The sequence below is a fragment of the Hydractinia symbiolongicarpus genome, chromosome 10 (genome assembly GCF_029227915.1).
Source record: "Hydractinia symbiolongicarpus strain clone_291-10 chromosome 10, HSymV2.1, whole genome shotgun sequence".
In the NCBI taxonomy this organism is placed as follows: Eukaryota; Metazoa; Cnidaria; class Hydrozoa; order Anthoathecata; family Hydractiniidae; genus Hydractinia; species Hydractinia symbiolongicarpus.
Window position 1 is genome coordinate 25,923,951 of NC_079884.1, and position 20,189 is coordinate 25,944,139.

At 34.1% G+C, this 20,189-nt stretch overlaps 3 protein-coding genes across 3 annotated transcripts; 1 reads left to right on the forward strand and 2 right to left on the reverse strand.

The window, feature by feature from the left end:
• Nucleotides 1-327: 327 nt before the first annotated feature.
• Nucleotides 328-7,607, forward strand: LOC130662452 (putative methyltransferase C9orf114). The gene is made up of 9 exons (XM_057461330.1): nucleotides 328-480; nucleotides 4,502-4,559; nucleotides 4,669-4,722; nucleotides 5,017-5,105; nucleotides 5,221-5,428; nucleotides 5,645-5,845; nucleotides 5,944-6,157; nucleotides 6,476-6,623; nucleotides 7,118-7,607. The coding sequence occupies exons 1-9, from the start codon at nucleotides 343-345 to the stop codon at nucleotides 7,172-7,174; spliced, it is 1,167 nt and encodes a 388-aa protein (XP_057317313.1). The 5' UTR covers nucleotides 328-342; the 3' UTR covers nucleotides 7,175-7,607.
• A 1,177-nt stretch (nucleotides 7,608-8,784) lies between these two features.
• On the reverse strand, nucleotides 8,785-11,972 carry LOC130612347 (four and a half LIM domains protein 5-like). Its single transcript, XM_057433653.1, has 2 exons — nucleotides 10,994-11,972; nucleotides 8,785-9,442 (listed from the first exon to the last, which is right to left on the reverse strand). Exons 1-2 carry the CDS (start codon nucleotides 11,025-11,027, stop codon nucleotides 9,207-9,209), a joined length of 270 nt encoding a protein of 89 aa, XP_057289636.1. The 5' UTR covers nucleotides 11,028-11,972; the 3' UTR covers nucleotides 8,785-9,206.
• Nucleotides 11,973-14,429: 2,457 nt separating this feature from the next.
• Nucleotides 14,430-18,252, reverse strand: LOC130613100 (four and a half LIM domains protein 1-like). The gene is made up of 5 exons (XM_057434427.1): nucleotides 18,090-18,252; nucleotides 17,835-17,943; nucleotides 17,550-17,617; nucleotides 16,985-17,093; nucleotides 14,430-16,158 (listed from the first exon to the last, which is right to left on the reverse strand). The coding sequence occupies exons 1-5, from the start codon at nucleotides 18,105-18,107 to the stop codon at nucleotides 15,920-15,922; spliced, it is 543 nt and encodes a 180-aa protein (XP_057290410.1). The 5' UTR covers nucleotides 18,108-18,252; the 3' UTR covers nucleotides 14,430-15,919.
• Between the last annotated feature and the right edge of the window lie 1,937 nt (nucleotides 18,253-20,189).

The window sequence follows — 20,189 nt, forward strand, 5'->3', positions numbered from 1 at the left end:
TGTAATGGGTTAGACACCAAACTTGGGAGGAATAAGAAGCGTGAGAAAAAAATAAAGAGTAGTATACAGAGATGAGTATCTTTAAGGGAACATGGTGACGGAGTTTGGATAGCATATAAACTGTAAAATAAAGTATTTTGGATAATAAAACAATTTGTTGCACTGTTAGGATTCTTATTGGCTTAAAACTCATTTTAGCCTCGTTCTCAGAAAAAAAACTGTCAAAACGAGGATTTAGGCTTTAGCCCGCATAAGTTCGGGCGTCCAGCCTAACTGTGCTGTCTCTATCTCTCTATCTCAAGCGATTTTAAAGATTCCGCCTTTGCTGGCGAAAATCAACAAATGTATCCCGCCCTTTTAACACCCGGTAAAAATCAAATTTGCGCAATTGAATGTCTCACTTGCGTGGAAATAAAGATGGCGGACGTAAACAAGAAAAGGCATGTGCTGAAGAAAAAGAGAAAATTTAGTTTCAAGGAGGTAAGAATGCAATAATTTCTTACTTTTTGTCACAAGATGTAAGAACTGTTCACATTTTAGGCGCACATTTAATTGAAGTAGGCACACGGTATTCAACCAGGCATCCTAACCACAAAAATATTTCAGACGGATTTCTTTCTTTACATTTCAAGCAATCTAATCAGGCAGACAAAAAATGCTAAAGCTTGCTGATGAAAGATTCACTCCAGTGAATTTCTTTCTCACAGAAATACGATTGAGGCTATAGAAGACTTGCTGTTGTCATTACAAAAGTTAAATTTTGCGTTTTTTGCGCATGCTTTTTGACAATATTGCTGACTCGCCCAAAACGCTGCTGTATGTGTGAGGGCGGCAGCAGGTGTTTTTTCGGTGTTTTTGTCTGTAACCGCTTGGAAAAGCCTGGACTCGTCCAAAAGTGCCCGAAATGCAACACAAGTGAGCTCGTTGTTTTCATTTAAATTTTGAGAAGCAGAAGGAAGGTGCTATGAGAGGGTGTCAATAAGCCGCATACACTGTAAAAAGTGCGGGCGTTTTCGGGCGAGTTCGGCGTTTTGACAAAAATTCAAGTATTCGCTCGAAAAAAACCTGCATAGCTAGACCCGAACAATGCCCGAAAGAAAAAAAAACACAGACACTAATATATGATTCAAAAAAACTATAAAATTAAAATAAACTTACTATGTTGTAGCGAAGTTCTTAGAAGAACTGTTTTTGATGGTTTTGAAGAAGTTTACTTTATAAATAACTTTTATATTAACTTTATTAACTCCTTTCTTATCAAGCGCCTTCTTCCCAACAATCGTCCGCATGGTTTGTTACAAGGAATTGCATTTCGGGAATGTTCCAGGCGAGTTTGGGAAAGTGTGGGCGGTTTCAGGGGACTACCGCCAATTTTATTTGAAAAGTCGCCCAAACTTGCCCGTATATATGCGGGAGTTTGCGGCTTATTGGCACCCTCTTGGTGCTATTTTGTTGTCATACTTACTATTTATTATTTGTGGAATTTTATTACAGCTATTTATCGAGTAAAGGATTAAAAAAACAGTCTCCCACTACCACTGCTCGACATTAAAAGAATAAATTATACATGGCAACAAATGTTTAAAAAATGTTGTTTCGGGTTGATTCGAGTTTCACCGGGCGAAATTTTAAGTTTCTTTAAAACGCCGGAAGTTTTCTGACAGCCCATGGTTTTTCCGGCGAGTCGGCACCTTCGTGCTTTTTGTGGGTAGAAAATATAGCTAGCTATAACTCAACATAACAGACCACAATATGCGATATCAGAATTAGGATACTAATCTTGAACTTTTTTATCACGGTGGGCAAAATATAGTGTGAATATGAACTGTTTTATTTTTTAAATTTACTAACTTTGGTTGTTGAGATGTATAAAGTCAAAGTAGTACTACGGTCGCTGCCATGACAGTGTCAATATGGACTTTCTGTTTGGTAAATTGCTAACTTGTGTGATGTAGGTCCGCAGGGATGTGAACAAAGAAGTTAAGAAATGCTAAACAAATAAATATAATTATAAACGGACTGTTTCTTCTTCTTTTCTGAGAATATTTTTATTTAAAGACAATTCTCATATATATCACCACAAAATCTCGGTATAGGTTACGGAAAATAGCAAAGTAAGGTTTCTTAGTTACGTGGTGTCATTCGTGAAGATTGAGCCAATGACATAAATTTTTAGGATTTACGTACAGGGCGTTTTGGTTACACTCATATAAGCGCAATAAATGCACACATAAAATTTGGTACTTATTACAAAATGCCACTGGGTTTGTTTACAAAAGAGAACAGCCTCGATGTTGTTTGATGTTGTTCTTACAGGTAGCTTAGCTACCTTATAGTTAGATTTCGGATTATTCTAGCATTTATTACTTAATACTCAGTAAAATAGGTCAAGTTTGAATATTAAACTTTTTTGCTATAGCTAGCTAGACTAAGTATAAAAGGACAAGGTTGAGCTTTTTAGCTGGGTTAAAAGTCAAAACTTAAGAGGAAAATTACATCACAGTTTTTAAAATTATATTACATATTTTGAGAACACCTGCAGGAAAATTCATTGTTCATTAAGTTACCCCATATGGCTAATATGGAAGATTTCTTCATAAAAAACATCAGAAACTTTTTCATGTGGATTACTTTCACATTAACAAAAATTAAAATTTTTAAGATAAACTTTTGCGATTTTGTCATTTATTAGTTTTTAAATTTCTCGCTGGAAGGTTTAAAACCCATGCCCCACAGTAACTTTTTCATCCTTATCCTAATGTCATATACATAAGCTTTGCAACAACTTTTGAAGGAAAATAAAAACACAGAAGAAAAAAGGTTGTTATAAAATATTATAAATCAATTTCAAACGGATTAGTCCCTGCAGCCATTTTGGTGTCAGTGGTGTTAAAAACTATACTAAGTAAAAGTCCTATTACTTCAGTAAAAATTAAAATAATGACTTGAAACTTAGTATAGTATTTTTTCGGACCAGTTTGATGAAATGAATCCCAAATTTTTTTTTGCTACTATCATAGTTTGAGTTTCTGAATTTAGCCATTTTTGGAACTTATTATGCAAAATGAAAAATGCTAAACAACTGTATTTGCTTTGCAGAAGTAACAATAGGTTTCATCATAAGTGCTGTGAATATTGGTTTATGATAAATATACTGTATCTTTAATGCAATAAGCGCTCCACTGGATTTGTAACACATCACACTAAATGTCCTCCGTGTGACACAGTTTACCCTTTATTAAGTCTTAACCTGGACAGAGATTTTAGGTCTTCCCGCTCCGAGCGAATATTACTTCAGGCTATTACTACTTTCCCAAATTTTGTTATTTCATAAAAGAAACGTAAAAATCTACAAAAATTTAATTATGAAAAATAGGTTCCCGTTCGATAAAAGAAACCTGAACATTTGCAGGAATTTACTTACGAAATACAGGTTTCTGTTTGTCGCGACAACATATTTAACCAACATGCAATGCCTTACATACTGTAATTATTCTAATTTAACGCGCCAGTAAAAATAATTATTACCGTCCTGTAAAAATAATTAGAAGCGATAAATTACAAACTTTTGCGCACGGTCAACCTGCGTTAATAATTAGAGGCAAATAAACTAATCCGCTCAAAATAAAAAACATTTTTTTGAAAATTTTCCTTAACTTTTTTTTTCAAAATAATTTAAGTCCGTTTTGAGGAAATGTTGGGTTAATTACTTTGCAACCTTCCTTAAAAGTTTCCCTGATGGAAATAGCAGTAGCAGCAAAATCCCCGTACCAACTCGCCAGCAGATGATTGGGTGGATTAAGGAAGGATATGACTACCTTGCTTAGGACAAGGAAATGGTGAAACGATCATTTGAAGTGTGTGGTATTACTTCCTCAGATCCAGTGAAGATCCGCAATGGAGCATTTTACCAAAAATGTATAATAAAAGCACAGGACGAGCTTGACATCGACGAAAACGAAAATGATGATCCCTTTGCTTGATCTCAGTATCATAATATATATTGATGTTCATTTAATCTAAACCACTGCTTGTTTTTTTTTTAATTAGAGGAAATTACAACACGCCAAATTTTCGACCTGCGTTAATAATTAGAAGCGATAAATTACAAACTTTTGGCCATTTTTGTCCGTCCGCGTTAATTAGAAGCAGCGTTAAATTAGAATAATTACGGTACCTAACTAGTTATATCACTCTGAGAAAACGAATCGTCTTACAATTCCTGTTGAGCTATGTATATGTTGTGTGACTTGACAAATCAAAATATGTAGGGACTAAGTACTAAGTGGGCTTTTGTTTAATAATGTCGGTGACCGTTAATGTAATTATCGTTTTTGCACATAAAAAGATAAAATGCTATCCTGCATATGTAAGTTTTTTGTTAGTTCTCTTTTAAAGTATTTTTCTTGGTCTATTCAATTCCGTTTTGTTCCTGATTGGAATTTTAATTTTAATTAATTTTTAAGTTACACATTTGGCACAAATTTATGTTCCTTTCCAGACATATGAACAGAAGCAAGAGCGAAAAAAGAAAAAAAGACTCAAAAAAGAATTAAATGGTGAGCGAGAAACCGAAATACTTGTGAAATTAAAGAAAATCTTGTTGAAGATATTTCTAATATTTCTAATAGTGGCATAAATGTATATAATGTCTATTATGTTTTATAGATATCTCATTGAGCGATTTATTGCCACAGGAAGAAAAGTCTGATTTGGGAAAAGGTGAGGTTAATTATATCAATAACAACAGCTTCTACAAATGCAACTTGACACTGAATAAAAAAAAAACTTGCCTGAAACTTTTTTCCTTTTAAGTACCATGTTTGATCTAATTAGGCCCATATAAAAAATACAGGCTGTTTTGCACCTCATTTTGGTCCAAATTAGTCCTAAAATAAAATTTAATAAGTAAATGTAATGAATAAAAACGAGTAAATTATTTATTTACTCGTTTTTAAAGGCTAATATGTAATGAATTTTGCATAAACATGTATTGAATTTTGTATTTATTTTCAGGTTTTACAAAAACAGTAAGTGTTGCCTTGCCTGGATCCATTCTTGAAAATGCGCAATCACCAGAATTAAGAACCTATTTAGCCGGTCAGGTAAAAAATGCCTTAAATTTAAAAGTGTACAACCGAAATTTTTTATGAAATGAAATAGCTAACTTACTAGAAATTTACTGATTCTCTGTCTGAAGTCAATTTCTCTCTTTTTCAGGTTGCACGTGCATTGGTGATATTTAATATTGATGAAGTAATCATTTTTAACGAATCAAGCAAGAAAAAATCTAGCGACAGTGTTTTTAAAGGTGTCACTAAATCCACTGATTCGAATGTAATGTTCGCTCGAATCTTGCAGTACTTAGAGTGTCCGCAATATTTGCGGAAATATTTTTTTCCAGTACATCAAGACTTAAAATATGCAGGTATACACACAAATTGTTCCGCAGAGCTATGCTATTTCTATTCGAAATCCATCTCATCAAAAAGAAATATGGCTTGGCTAAAATTCATGGTCGTAGCATTCTCTGCAATCTTTTTAGTGATTTCTCATGAAAACCTTTTTTTGCTAGTAAGAGTCGCCTTGTGAGCATGTATATAGTATTTCTTTTCCACGATCTATATTATTTTTAATACTACAGGTATTTTGAATCCACTTGACTGTCCGCATCATATGCGCATTGATGATATCGTCCCCTATAGAGAAGGAGTAACACTTGACCGACCGGTAAAAGAAGGCGGAGGTTCGTTTGTAAACGTTGGAATGAGGAAAGAATTACGCATTGACAAGCATTTAAAGCCCAACGTTCGTGTGACTGTGAAATTGGACCAATTGGACGCCGGTTAGTTTTTTAGAATAAATAGAATAAGTAAAATAAATGAATAATACAAAGTTGTTTTAAGAAGAAATGTCTGACTGATGTCCTTCGACTTTATTTAGAAAGTATAGAAAAAAAGAAATTTCTTAGCGGTAAAGTTGTGCCACCGTCAACACCCCGCACGGAAGATGGTCGATATTGGGGATACAACGTGCGAATTGCAGACTCGTTTGGTGCAGTGTTTACACAATCTCCGTACCGAGACGGTTATGATTTAACATTGGGAACATCCGATAAAGGAACACTTGTTGATGATTTAGACCTTCCAGCATTTAAGTAGGCTTGTTATGTTTATCAGCAAATTCCTAGAGACTTCATACATCTTCTAACGCCATGCCTCACTTATACCGTGTGTTGCTATCTTTTTATGTGATATTTGTGTGCGCCTTACGTAGCAAAAATTGACATCGAAACGTGTTGTTTTTAACCGAGTTAATTTTTGAACAACTAAATTATGAACATGAACAACTCTTGTCTGTCTACACGGGTCGATTTCGTGTTAAGAATGTAAGAAATATTGTTGGCCAAAACAGCAAATACGATGTATTTGTAATGATTTTTCCGCGGTCTAACGACTAGTTATTTCATATTTAGCCATTTGCTGATTGTATTTGGTGGTTTAAAAGGCCTGGAAGCAAGTCTAGAGTCAGACGAAACTCTTTACGAAACAGATATCGAGCTATTATTCGATTGCTACGTAAATGCTTGTCCCAATCAAGGTAGTCGGACCATCAGGACTGAGGTGATTGCTTTCTTTTAGTTGTAAAATGCAAGGAGATTTCTAAAGTTGTACATCCTTTTTTTAAACAACACAAAACTTTGGCTCAGACTTTTTTGAGTCTCAACTGTTGCTTACTTGTTAATTAGATGGTCAACTAGTCTCAGGAAGACCAAATTACATGCTTGACTGCTTTATTTATCTAGTACGCCAATCGAAATCAAACTTTTAATCGGATTTGTCGTCGTATGAAGCTTTTTAGCACAATGAAAGTTTCGAAAACTTTTGCTGTTTTTATAATTCCGGTCGTTTTCCCTCATGTTATATTTATTTACTTCAGCCTGACTGTTGCATACAATCTGTTTATTTTTTAAAGAATTTCTGTCACGTGTTGCTTATAACATGTTGCTTTAAAAAATCGTATAATCATTCTCAGGACTTTTATTTTAATTTTTCAATTTTGTTTTTATTATATTTTCTTTAATATATAAATTTTCTTCGTTCGCATTATATTTTAGGAGGCTATACTGGTGACTCTTTCTGCGATGAGACCAAAGATATTCAGCAAGCGGTAAATCAATAGATTGAATTTGAATCTGGGCGTTTAATAATACATCTAACCACGAGTTCATAAATGATGTCGTCGATAAACAAGGGGAGAATCTTCATCTGCTGTCTGAGAAAACAATTTCCCGATGTTAATCGGCTCCTACTGGCTCGTACAATGACGCGCCACGTGAAGCAAACGCAGGAGTTATATTGTGGCAAAATCAGAGTAACTGGAGTAATAATATAATTTAAAATTTGCATGCATTCCATATATGGACAAATCATTTAATATGTGTAATATAGTAAGAGGTTGGAAGCACGTTATAACAAAAATAAACGAGTTATAACGTAACTTCACGAGTTATAACGTAACTTTACGAATTATACGCTGTTTTTATACTTTACTGAGGTTAATTATTTTACGTTATATTACATCGCGAAAATAAATCCTTGCAAAAATTAGTGTCATGATCTTTAGCGGTAGCATTGTCAAATTAACTTTTTATATTTCGCGAGTTGGTTGTTAAAAATACCTATGAACTCAACCTTATTAGTTTTAAAAATCGTGTATGTTATTAAAAAGTTTATTCCTTCTGATTTAAGTTTAAACTGGGAATAAAGAAGGGAAAGAGGCTAGGTTCAATCCCCTAAATATTCATTCCTTGTTATTAACACGAAGTACATCAGACTTTGTGTATCTAACTTTGTGTAAACAATTTTGCTGACGTCAGTACAGCTATGTTTTTGATTTCCGCCGGCGAAGGCGGAATCTTTAATATCGGCCGGGAAGATAGAGAGAGAGATAGATAGAGACAGCCCAGAGCCTGGACGCCTAGCCCAGAGCCTGGACGCCTAAAACATATCCAGGCTAAAGCTTAAATCCTCGTTTTGACGGATTTTTTCTGAGAACGAGTTTTAAGCCAATAAGAATCCTAACAGTGCAACAAATTGTTTTATTATCCAATGAACATTACTTTGTTTTAAAGTTTATAATCGAAAGTTAAAGCTCGTGCAGTGTAGCATAATGAAGATCGTCTTATAATGCGCCATCTTTGATGTTATATAATTACGTCATTTCCTTCTGTACTACAATTTTGTAAGCACGTAGACTAAAGCTATATTCAGCAGAACTAATTAATTATCAATGAATTTTAATTTAAAGAGGAATTGTTGAGGCTGGATATTTTTGGTGAAAGATAATGTATTGTAGCTTTTTTTAGATTATTGCTAATGGCGGAAATCTTTAAGCCGCAGAACTTCTTATACCATTGGATAAAGCTCAAAACAGGATGAAAAAAGGTATGTCAAATTTACGTATTAAAAAACAGCCTATTTTGGAGCTGAGTTTTTTAAAAAATTTGTCTTTAATATCGGCAAGACAAGTTGGTGGTTAGCCACGTACAAATAATTTTACGATTTTAGCTTCGAACACAGATTTTAAGTTTGGGTACAAGAAAATTCCTAATAAATAAAGCTTATGCTAAATGCAGTTAGGTAGCTAAACCTTTTTTTACTGTCATGAAACTGTTGGGTGATTGTTTTAGCTGGACTGGGTAGCAACGGGTTGTTTCCTGTGTTTTTATTTAAACTTATGTGATAAAGTTTTTTTTGAAAAGGGAATTAATTTTTATGACAGGGTAACAACGGTTTGTAAACTGTGTTTTTATTTTCGCTACATTTACTGTTAGGGAATTTATTACCCTCTATTTATCAAGATTTTTTATCCTGATTCCCTGATCACGTATTTTTTTTCCTAAAAAAGTGCACTGTGAACTAAAATGCAGAAATATGCGTTATATTTTCTGAATCTTTTCTTCACAACAACACAAGATTTCCAAACAAAAAAATACAAGAATTATTATGTGTTATAGTACTATTATAACTTTGCATAGATCATCCTTCATGTCCGGTCATGTTTTCGATTTTCTTAATAAAGTAACCAATTTAAAAAACCCGAAAGAGATGTCGGAGCAAAGGTTGTTTGAAAATAAGATGCTCCTTGTTTCACAAAAAGGTAGAAATAATGAAGAGTCATGAAAGAAGGTACGTGGTTTGTTTCTAACGACAACGCCTACAGAACCTTCGCCCTGTGAAGACGTTACATGCTTCTCCAGATAACGGTCTGTGGCATTGCGTACATGAGAAACAACCATGATGGAAATGCTTTCCACGAAACATGCAACAATTATCGTTGCCGTCAATTTGTTGTTTGCATTCGTCGCATTTATACGCGTTTAGATTTCGGTAGCAATCTTCATGGTAGAATTTGCCGTCGTCGAAGTGGTAATTTGTTCCTGAAAATAAAAAAACAAAGGAAAAAAACATAAATATATTTCTTCAAGGGAGATCGGGGCGTCTCTTCAAAAAACTTTCGCGATTTTGCAAAATATTTTCAAAAAGTCACGTTTGGCATTTTAGCTATTTTTTTGATATGTAAGAGAAATATCAGGAATTTTAAGTTTAAATATGGTCGATCTGAACGTTTTTAATTTTTCGGAATATTAGCCAGGATTGAATCTTGTGTTCCTTAATTATTTCGTATTTTTACCAGTCTGTTCTAATAATATTCTTGTATCGTGGCTACCATCTTACCAAGGATAATGCAAGCTTTATTGGAATAGCTGTATCAACACGAAACAGCTGGTTAGAAAATTAAGTTTTTCTAACTAGCCAGGAATTTTTTTTTTTGAGTTTTTATTCTGTTTTTTACACAATTTAACTTCTTTATCACAATCCGATAACTTATACCTACTGGTAACAGAAAATCGTCAAAAAATGACAGTTAACTATATTTTTAGTAACTTACACAAATTTTTAAGGACGTTTTACCGACAAAATTTTAGCAATGTAATCCCTTTTTGCCGATTAAAATTTGGATAAATTATGAAAAAACGTCTTGTCAGAACTCTTAGATAAGAAGCTAGCTATACCAAAATAAAACGAGAAAATGGAAACCACCCCGTTAGTTTTTAGTCCTTAAATCGAGTATACCAGACATAGGATGGTATTGGCCAACCCAACGGTCTCTGTTATAAAATTAAACACTCAATGATTTACGTCAATGCATGTAACACGTGCACGAAAGCATCGTTTTAAAACTAATTTTGATATTGATCTAATATTCATTTATATGACTTTTGTCTTATTGTACAGGAAGTGAGATCCTAAAATTTTTAAACGTTTGTTTGGTATAAATAAGGCAACTAACTTTTTGTCTTGTTTAATACAAGATTTTATACTGCAATCTTGTTCATTGATAGACAGCTGAAAAGACAGCTAATTTCGAAGCCCTTTACTACACAGCTACATAGACTATTTCTATATGAAATAACGCCGTTTAAACTTGTCAAAATTCACTTTCTAATGATAAATGAAGACTTAGGACTTTAGATTATTTGGTTAAATGCCTTAATATTAGCTAATCAGCATTATTTCCCGAAAAAATTGGACCGATCGTGAATTAAATCATTGTGCAGAAATGCGACTAGCAAATTTCTAAACGCTGTCCATCTAGCATACGCTTGCGCGAAAGGCCGATTTTGCAGTTTGCCAGCTGCACTGTATTAAACTTTGAGTTTATATTTAAAAAAATGACGAAAAAAACTGCGTTTGTATCAACAATTTTCTCCATAAATAGAATATGATCCACCCTGTGCGAAACAAAAAGGTTTTGTGTCAACAAATTTCATGACATATCTTCAGTGAAGCACAGAATAGGAGTGCTCTTAGTAAACCATGCCTTATAGAAATTTTCGGGTCTATTAATTGGGGTATGGCATTGATATTTGCGAAGCAAAGCTTCTTTTGTATTAAAAAGTGACAAAAAAAGCTAATTGGCTACCAACCTTCTATGGCATGTTTGCATGAGTCGCATGTCATGCCATGAGACTTGATCGGCGTTTTACAGCCAGCACATAGCTAAAAATATCAATTAAACTCTCTCTCAACATTTACAGAAGACACTAATAAAGCAGAAGTTTCCCTCTAATTTCGAGGGTATTTAGCTGTTGTTTTTAAGGGTGGGATGGTCATTTTGCCATTCCCATTGAATTCAAGACAGGACAACTGTTGTCACTATAAAACATGACACGCTAACTGACCAAAATAGAAGTGATTTGATAAAAAAAATATTTTCGGATTTTTTTATATTTCAATTCATATTTTCCTAATGTTACGTTAATATCAAGAACAAGTATATTTAGATCAGAGATGGGTTTTTTGTGAGAAGTCTTAAATCTATGTTAGAACTTTTTTAACCAGCTCTGGCAGAAGTAGCCTAGTTAACTAAGCTTTTTTCGAGGATATCAAATTCTGTTTCTCTCAAACGAAAGCTTAGACGCAAATAAATGCCAAAGCAAATAAACTTATAAACGCATATCAGTTTTATACTCTCATATGAACTTTATACTCTCTCCTCCTCTACGTAGCTCCTTAATATTAACTGTTAGGAGAAGAGTGTAAAGCTACGGTGGAGCGCCACGTCGTCCCGCATTGATGAAAACAGAAATTAATATGATTAAATTAGTGGAATCGATAATTTTAATTAAAGTTTTAGTATTTTCAGCACACACCATTAAGAGAAGCTCGAGCTGCCATGTTCCACGGTTTGTCGGGATAAACCTGACATAGCCACGTGCACCGCTTGAACTCCGAAGGTTGTATTCATACTTTTCGCTTTTACCAATATTTCGTGATCATGGCCACCACAAAAATGAGTCAATAAAAAGTATTTGGAGTTTCTGTGGCACCCAGTATTCTAACGAAAAGCAAAGTCCGCTTTGTACCTACTTGTGAATTCGTTTATTTCTTAAAAACCTGAAAATACCATGGGTAGATTAAACGGTACTAGGTACCTTGAAATGCATTTAATTTTGCGACTGAGGGAAATGCGGCTTTAAAAAAACACGTTGACCAAAAATGCTTTCTGCCGTCAAATTATCCCAAACTTTGCGCCCAATGCACGAAAGTAATAGTAACAGAATTTTTTAACGTTCTTAAGGATTCCATTATAAGGATTGGCTCTTCCTGTTCTGTAGCACTATATGTTACATATAACGGACATCTGACATGCTCGCTTGCCACACAGGTTCGCTTATCTTCAAATCTAGTCTGAGTAAGTTGGAATAGTAGCCGATTGAGAGAGTTTCATGGTTCTTCCATAGTGAGACGCGTTTCTTATGAGACTTTGCCAGAAATTAAGAGTTAATAAGAAATTATTATTTTTACAATAAAATAGCGGAAATTTTCTTAACATAAATTCTGGGATCACCGACTGACAAAGTAATTAGAAAGCTAGAATGTTTTCCCTGTTCTTTAGCGGACCCGAATATCGAAAGCCTAAAACTTTCCAAATTCTTTATCCGGTCCAAGATAATTGAGAATCGGGAATCTTTCTGACACAGGGACAGCGAATTACATTTTGCAACTTAACCTTGTTCCGAACGGGCGAATTCGATCGACAATGGTTTAAACGAATGTTTTGGGTCATTTTTGGGGAGATTAGATCTTTTTTAACCTTCATTGAACGGACGAGTCATTATTCTATTGAGGAGATTCCCTTGCAACGATGTCCAGAATTTCGAATGTCGCAGACTAAACCTTTTAAAATGACATCAGCCGCATACCTGCTAAAGGTTTTTCACACCAATGACATGCAAAGCAATGCAAAGCAATGAAGATTTCTTTGAGAAAGGTTTTCGACATAATAAATCTTTTTCTGCAGAAAAAAACCTGTTTGCTGCGAAAAAATGCTTACCGTTTCGCTTTCAGACATCTTCTTGCCTCTTCTGTTCACTGACATGTAAATAAAAAGCTTTTTACACCAGCGTTTGTTTCTGTGTGGTAGAATTGTGGGACATGATTGGCCGCATGACGTGTATTGGCGGTTTTAACCAATCACACAACACATAAGCACATTGGCTGCAATATCAAGATATTGTTTACAAATGTTTTCGTGCACATTTTTCTTCGACCTAATTTTAATACGGACGCACTTCGCGACTGTGAACATTCAAGAAATTTTAGTATTTGCGAAAATAAACTTTTGTGTATCACAATGCTTTTATAAAATTTCGCCTGTTAATCTCAGGAATGAAGAATTTCGATTTTTCCCGCAAATAAGTTTCTGCGCAGAAAGTTTTAAGTCAGGAAAATATTTCTTGCTGAGGGTGGTGGAACATAAATTAAGGGGGCATAAAAATAAATTGTATAAATAATAACGAAATTTAAATTCGAAACTGCTGTTTCTGTTCTGTTCTCCTATGCTTTCATAACCACACACAGTCTCCTTATTTTACCTCTGCCAATGTTGGCTCATGTGCACCTTCGTCCCCAGGGTTTTTTGTATTTTTAATATGGGAGATGTTTTAATATAAGGGAAGACGCTGTCTACCCTTATATTAAAAAGGCAAAAATCCCTGGAGACAAAGGTGGATTCGTGTGGTGAAAATTCTTTAAGTCAAAGCCACAACTCCGGGGCAACATGAGAAAACATTAAAATGAGGCGTAGAGATGAGTTCCAGTGTGACGTTATATTGTGATTTTGCGTCTGTGACATTGACATGCGCACGCTTATATACAGAAGGCAGAATATCTAACCACAACAATCGAAGAAATCGAGATAAAAAAGCAACTTGTGCTAAAAAACTTGAAAGTTGGTCGTACAAAAAGAAGTTCATAGTTACCAAAAACCAATTCCAGTTTCATTTCGATCGGTTATTCCTTAAAATCTATAAATTAAAAATAATTGTTGTTTTGTCTTGTGTGGTCCTTCTTTTATTGCCTGCCAGGAATCATGTGCATATACAGAACTCTGTAAATATCATCTACACTTTACTGCATTTTTAAGCTGTAAAGTACCAGTACATGGTATCAATGAAGCCGAAAAATCTTGCAACCAAGCACTTTCAACTTTGCAACACCCAGCTTACCTGTTTCCGCTACAACTAATCAAAAAGCGTAGCGCCGTTGACAAGAAGATAATCTCGGGAACGAGGATGTTCTGGTTTAAATTTCATTCTTCAGGAAAAAACAGTACGTTGCGCGGCGTGCGAATATGAGAAGCGAAATAACGTGGTATGTTTTCTTTATTTGCAAATACATCCGTTTGGTAATTTCTAGAAATGACCAAACGGATGTATTTGCGAAAATTTATAACACACTATAATCAAAATGTATTCTTCCAGACACTTATCTTAGGCGATGTATGACTCTTTTAGGGGTAATGTTTTGATCATTTATATTTTAAAAGAGGTAGAGAAAGGATTGTATTTGATTATAATTAAATTTGTAGGATCGACGTATGTCGAAATATGTCTTCTTTTTAATGCAATGAATATCAGTCTTGGGTCTCTATTTAGAGTAATTGTTACCACATTGTGAATCGTAGTAATTTGTTATTTTATTTTACCATCTTCAAGTTTAAAGACAACCGTACAGCAACTGTTTTGTATTTTAAAACATGCATCAACTATATTACACCACAGTCAACGTATTTTTAATAACGTCTCTCTTTCCTATTTCCGTGATATTGTACAAATTTTCAATTTTATATCTATACAATGTTTACAAATTGATCCTGCATTAAAAAAGGTCAAATTTCCCACAAAACGTGACACAGCAAGCAAACAGTGATGGTCTAAATTAGAATTTTTGGACCTGATCTTGTGCCTGCATGAAAATCTTCTGAATGGTCCCCGAAATTTTGTGTTAAGGGGAGGGGGACACGATGTGGGGCGTTTCGTTAAAAAAAAACAGTTACGTTGTGGAAAAGTCAGGAAAACATTAATAACAACATAATTTAAATTTTATAAACAAGAATATACACGAATTCCATATATGGATAAAACTAGATAAGGAAATCGATTTCATTTATTTTTTTTGTTTATTAAAGTTATTAAGGAAGTTATTCGATGCAGTTATACAATCATAAAAAATAATTGTTTAAAAAGCAATTTAAAAACTAAAAAAGGATAGGTTCCGCCTATACAACCTTGTTCCCAGGAAATTTTGCCATTGATATTGACGTCGGCCGTGATAATGGCTCTAATCTAGAGACTTTAGGGAGCAGAGATGCTATCAGTGATGCTATCTATCTACAGAGGACAGATTTGAAATATTTCATAGTCAAACAATATTCTCTGACCACCAGAGAAGTAAGAGCAAGCTCCTAGGTGCAAGCTAAGACTACTCGAATCATCGCACACATCTATTCACAAAACAAACATTTGAATCCACACTTTTTTTATAGATATTTTCACTTATCACATCAACTTAGGATTATAAATTCAACTCGGAAAAAAAAGTCAGCAATTTTTTTTAAAAAAATGTTGAAGAGTCATCAGGGCTGAACTCAAAGGACTTTATTGAAGTAAATACAAGTATTTGTTTATAAGCAAATTGACTCTGGACCTAGTTTTAAGTTACTAAAAAATGCCTTAACAGTTCTTAGACAGTGTAGACGGTTATCAAAAACCTTGCGAAAAATCACCAAATTTACTAGCATGACACTTCTATAGCACAATTATTTGGTTTAAAAACAGAAAGAGGGATAAAAGTGTTACACAAAAGAGTGTAAGCGATTATCATAGGAAAAATAAATGCTTCAAGTCCACATTACCTGTGAAAGCATCTACTCAAACACATAAATTGTTTGCATATATTCAACTCGAAGTTGTTTCAGCAAACTTGCAGGTTTCAGGAGAATGGCTTATAAACGAGTTGCTTATTTTTAGAAATATTAATGTGTACTACAATACACATTATCTTTTATTCTATCGGCATTGTTTGCAATACCTCTGTCCTATTAAAACCTTAAATGTTTCTCCGCCCAAAGGTTTGTTACATTGGGCGCATGCGAAACAGCGATGGTGATAATACTTTCCACGAAACAGGGAGAAATTAATATCGTTGCCATCAATTTGTTGTTTACATTCGTCGCATTTATATGCGTTCACGTTGCGGTAGCAATCTTCGTGGTAGAATTCACCATCGTCAAAATGGAAACTTTGTCCTGATAAAAAAAAAAATGTACATTGTTGTTAAGTAGTGTTACTTAACTCTTTTGGTATAGGCTTAAGGTTTCCGCTGTCTAACTTCTGACAATGTTATCCGTATGACAAAACTTGACACAGCTGTAGTTAAAGACATAAATTAGCATAATTGTTTTATTGCTGACGTCAGATTTTTTTTCTTTACCAATTATAAAATCAGAAAAAAATGTTATTACCGAAATCACATTTGTGAATGTTTTGGTCAATATTTGGCATTTTCTTTTGATTTTCTGTTAGGTTTATAACATATCTTACTATTTTTGCACGCAGAAATGGGTAAAAATCGGGAAATCGGAATGAACAGGTGGCAAAGTAAAAACTGAAACACTTTATAAAACCTCCATGCTTTATGCAATTAGAATCTATAACATTACCTATTTTTAGAGAGTTTACTATGGCGGTTTTATTAATGTCTAATAACTTGTGACGTCTTCAATAGGTGGAGTCAAAATGTTTAAAAAAGTTTCCAGTCAAGTCACAACGTTCCATAAAAATTCATCATTTTTGCTGGAGGTACTTTACCTCATACCAAATAGTGTTAAGAAGTGAAACACCCCTGTAAAAAGGTATTTTTAATTAAATTAAAGAATTGTAGAAACAATATTATTGCTCGTTTTCTCTTAGAAACAACAGAGGGGAGGCATAAAGCTAATCATAAGGACCCACTCAGCAATAGTCCCCATGGATTTGCTTGATCATTTCAGAATAACTGGGCACCAGGTTTATGCGTTTTTTATGTCTTGTATTGAAATGTCAGAACAGTACGAAAGAAATTTAGTTACCAACCTTCCAGCGACTGTTTACAGGAGTGACATGTAAAGCATTCAGGATGATATCCTTTGCCTTTGTATAATTGTTTATTTGACTTGATTAACGTCTTACAGCGAGCGCACCGCTATAATATTAATTCAACTCTCTTAACATATATCGTATTATACAGCATACTCCAACTTGAACCCAGACCCCTTAGGTGCTTAGGTGTTTTTAAAGAAAGATAAGATTTAAACAAAGAGTATATAACAAAAACTGCATTGGGGTTTTCATTCCAATTTCTTTTTTTCTTCCTTAGATTTTGATTAATCGAGGCGTAAACAAGCAATTATAGTCCAGGGCTCCTTAGGTTCTTTTGTTCTGGGATGAAACCTCAAAAAAAAATTTTAGTGACGAGAATAGGAATTGAAATGTAAGAACCAACAGCACATATTTATCCTTCTGATTTTGTTACATTACCAAGCTCGACTCCAGTGCGCAGGGGATTTCGATAGGACAATCAGAAGGAACAGATTCTCATTAAAAAGAAAATAGGCCTGGGAGCAAGGCTTCTGCATTAAACTATATATTAAAGACTTACGTCTTCCTGCAGGATATTATAACATTGCTGACAGTGCAATTTCCCACCTTCTTCATGGCATGTCACACCTATAATAAATAATTTATAAATAGTAAGCAAAGTCGACATATTGTGTGGAAGAGAGCGAATAAACATGGATAAAAATAATCAAATTAAAATAATGAGTTAATCCAGTGGCTCGATCGTTGAATATTATAAAATTTATTTTCAAGTAAAAAAAACTTTATCTCCTGCAAGGTCATAAAGTAATAAAAAAAACCTTAGTCCAATTTGTCAACAGCATACCTGCTAAAGGTTTCTTGCACATGTCACAAACAAAGCAAAGTGGATGATATTGTTTTTCTTGAAAGCGCACTTTTTGGTCATTAATAAAGCCAAAACATTTCCAACATTTCTGAAAACATTGAGAAAGTTACACATCTTATAAAGAATGTCTTGCAGATACACCATCAAATAAATTATTCTTAGTGAAGACAAAATTAATCCAAGATATGCGGAGATAAATGTTATGAACGTGAACAGTGTATATAAAGTCCTTACCGTTTCTCTCGCAGACATATTTTCTAACTTTTTAATTTAATGATCTGGTTAATAAAACGTATAAATGTTTTCCACTCAACACAGTCGATAATGGGCGTTTAACTTATAACATTAAAAAAGTTGTAACGACTCATTCAGTTTGTTTACGTTCATAGCTTTTTAAATGTTTTTGTGGTTTAAAAGAAAGTTTCCCCGATTTTCTTGTTTATCTTGTTAATAAACCTTTTGCGGTTTGTGCATTCGGTTTTTCCGCCATAATAAAAAACGATGTAAATAACGGGAAAACGTATAGCTGTAGCTATGCGTGGAGCGATGGACCAAACAACATAAGTGGCATTACAGTTAATAAAAACGGGTGCGCTAGCTACACATATCAAAAAGTGTAAAAAAAAGCTCTGGATACGAGAGTAAAGCATTATACAGGGGTGAATTATACTTCGGCCACTTCGGCGCTTGCCTAAGTAGAACTTGGCAATGCAAAAAACTATGTATCCAAAACTAGTAATTGGTCTAACAGTAACGCATAATTTTGTTATAGGCGTTTAATAAGGTTCCTTTGCGCGCAGGACCCGGGTTATTAATTTCATCTCCACTCGCTTAGGTTTGACTCTCCTTTGATGTGCTTTGCCGAAGTACTGTAGTTTTTAAGGCAGTCAAACTACACAATGCTGCATTTCGCTGATTTTGTTGCTCTCGATTCCTTTTTTTTCTGCCGTAAAATCAGTCAACTTCGGTAGACTTTTAAACCCTGTTAAAACAAAAGAATTTATGGGGTCGTCCAGAAGAATCTTGCCAAACTCGTCGAAATTTACGGAAGGAGAAAGAGTGATAGTCTTCCAGCGCTCCCACGAAACGAAAATTACCATGTCTATAATTTCGTAATGATCACTGCTTTTAAAATGACAGTTTTTTCTCGAAGCGTCTCAGGAAATTGTAGCCACAAAATTATTCTTTAAACAGAATATTCGTCACCTAGAAAACTATTGTTCATCTTGATATCTTTTTTTTTTCAGCCTTTATTTGATTTCTAGCCATTTTTAAATCTTAAAAAGAAGCAGCCACCTACAGTCATGGACAAAATACGAAAATTTAAACAAGGCAGCTAATTTTAAAGTTCGCCGTCACAAATTATTTGTGTTCTCAGCTCCATGCAATTGAAAAAGACAATTGTTGAAGACGTCAGGACAATCACCGTATTTCATGGGCTTCGACGTGCAAGTTGTGCAGGTGTGCCAGAGAATCCCACTAGCAAATTTTAAACGATGTCGACCTGACCTACGCTTGCGCACAAGTTGAAGTATGGACTATTTCATGCTTTTATCTATATTTGGAAAATGAGGAGAAAACCTGCCTTTGTTTATATAGTTTTCCCCACAAAATAAATTGAAACACACAAGGTGGCAAATCAAGTTCATACAAGTGATTATGCCGACTATTTCTATACTAGGCTAATGCAATTTGAACTTGTCAATGTTCACAGCAGAATTGACGCTTACCAAATCTACACAAAAGTCGGCAAAAAAATGACCAAGTATTTGCTAAGTGACTAATATATTTTACCGACCAATCATTTTTGCAGTTCTTTTGACGATTCATTTTTTTTGTCAATATCTGTGAGACCCGGTAAGAGCGGGAATACGAAAACAGCCTTATCTTTTTTCTAAGTAACATTTCAATTGAGCGTAGCAGAGGAAAAAAATAGAAAAAAAGAACGCGATAAAAGTTTAAATTTTGAAATAAAAGAAATAGGAAAAGTAATTATTGATATATATTGATTTATATAAGTTTTCATTGTCCTTTTGTTGTTTTTATTGAAAGAAAAATAGCTTAAAAATTGAAATTAAAAAATTTAGCTCGCAAAAAGTGACTAAATTACGCTAACTTCTGATTTTTGCCGATTTTTTTCTCAATTTTTTTTTGCTAAAAATAGTCTACAAAAAATAGAGTATTGGCAAGTTGTTGATTCTTACCAACTTCGTAAAATGGCGGGAAAGTGCGATTGTCTTGGGAGTGGGATTGTAGCCACAAAATTATACTGGTTCTGCTAGCTAAGTATATTTAGTTTCTTATAAGGGTTTTCATTCTAGCAATCATTATTTA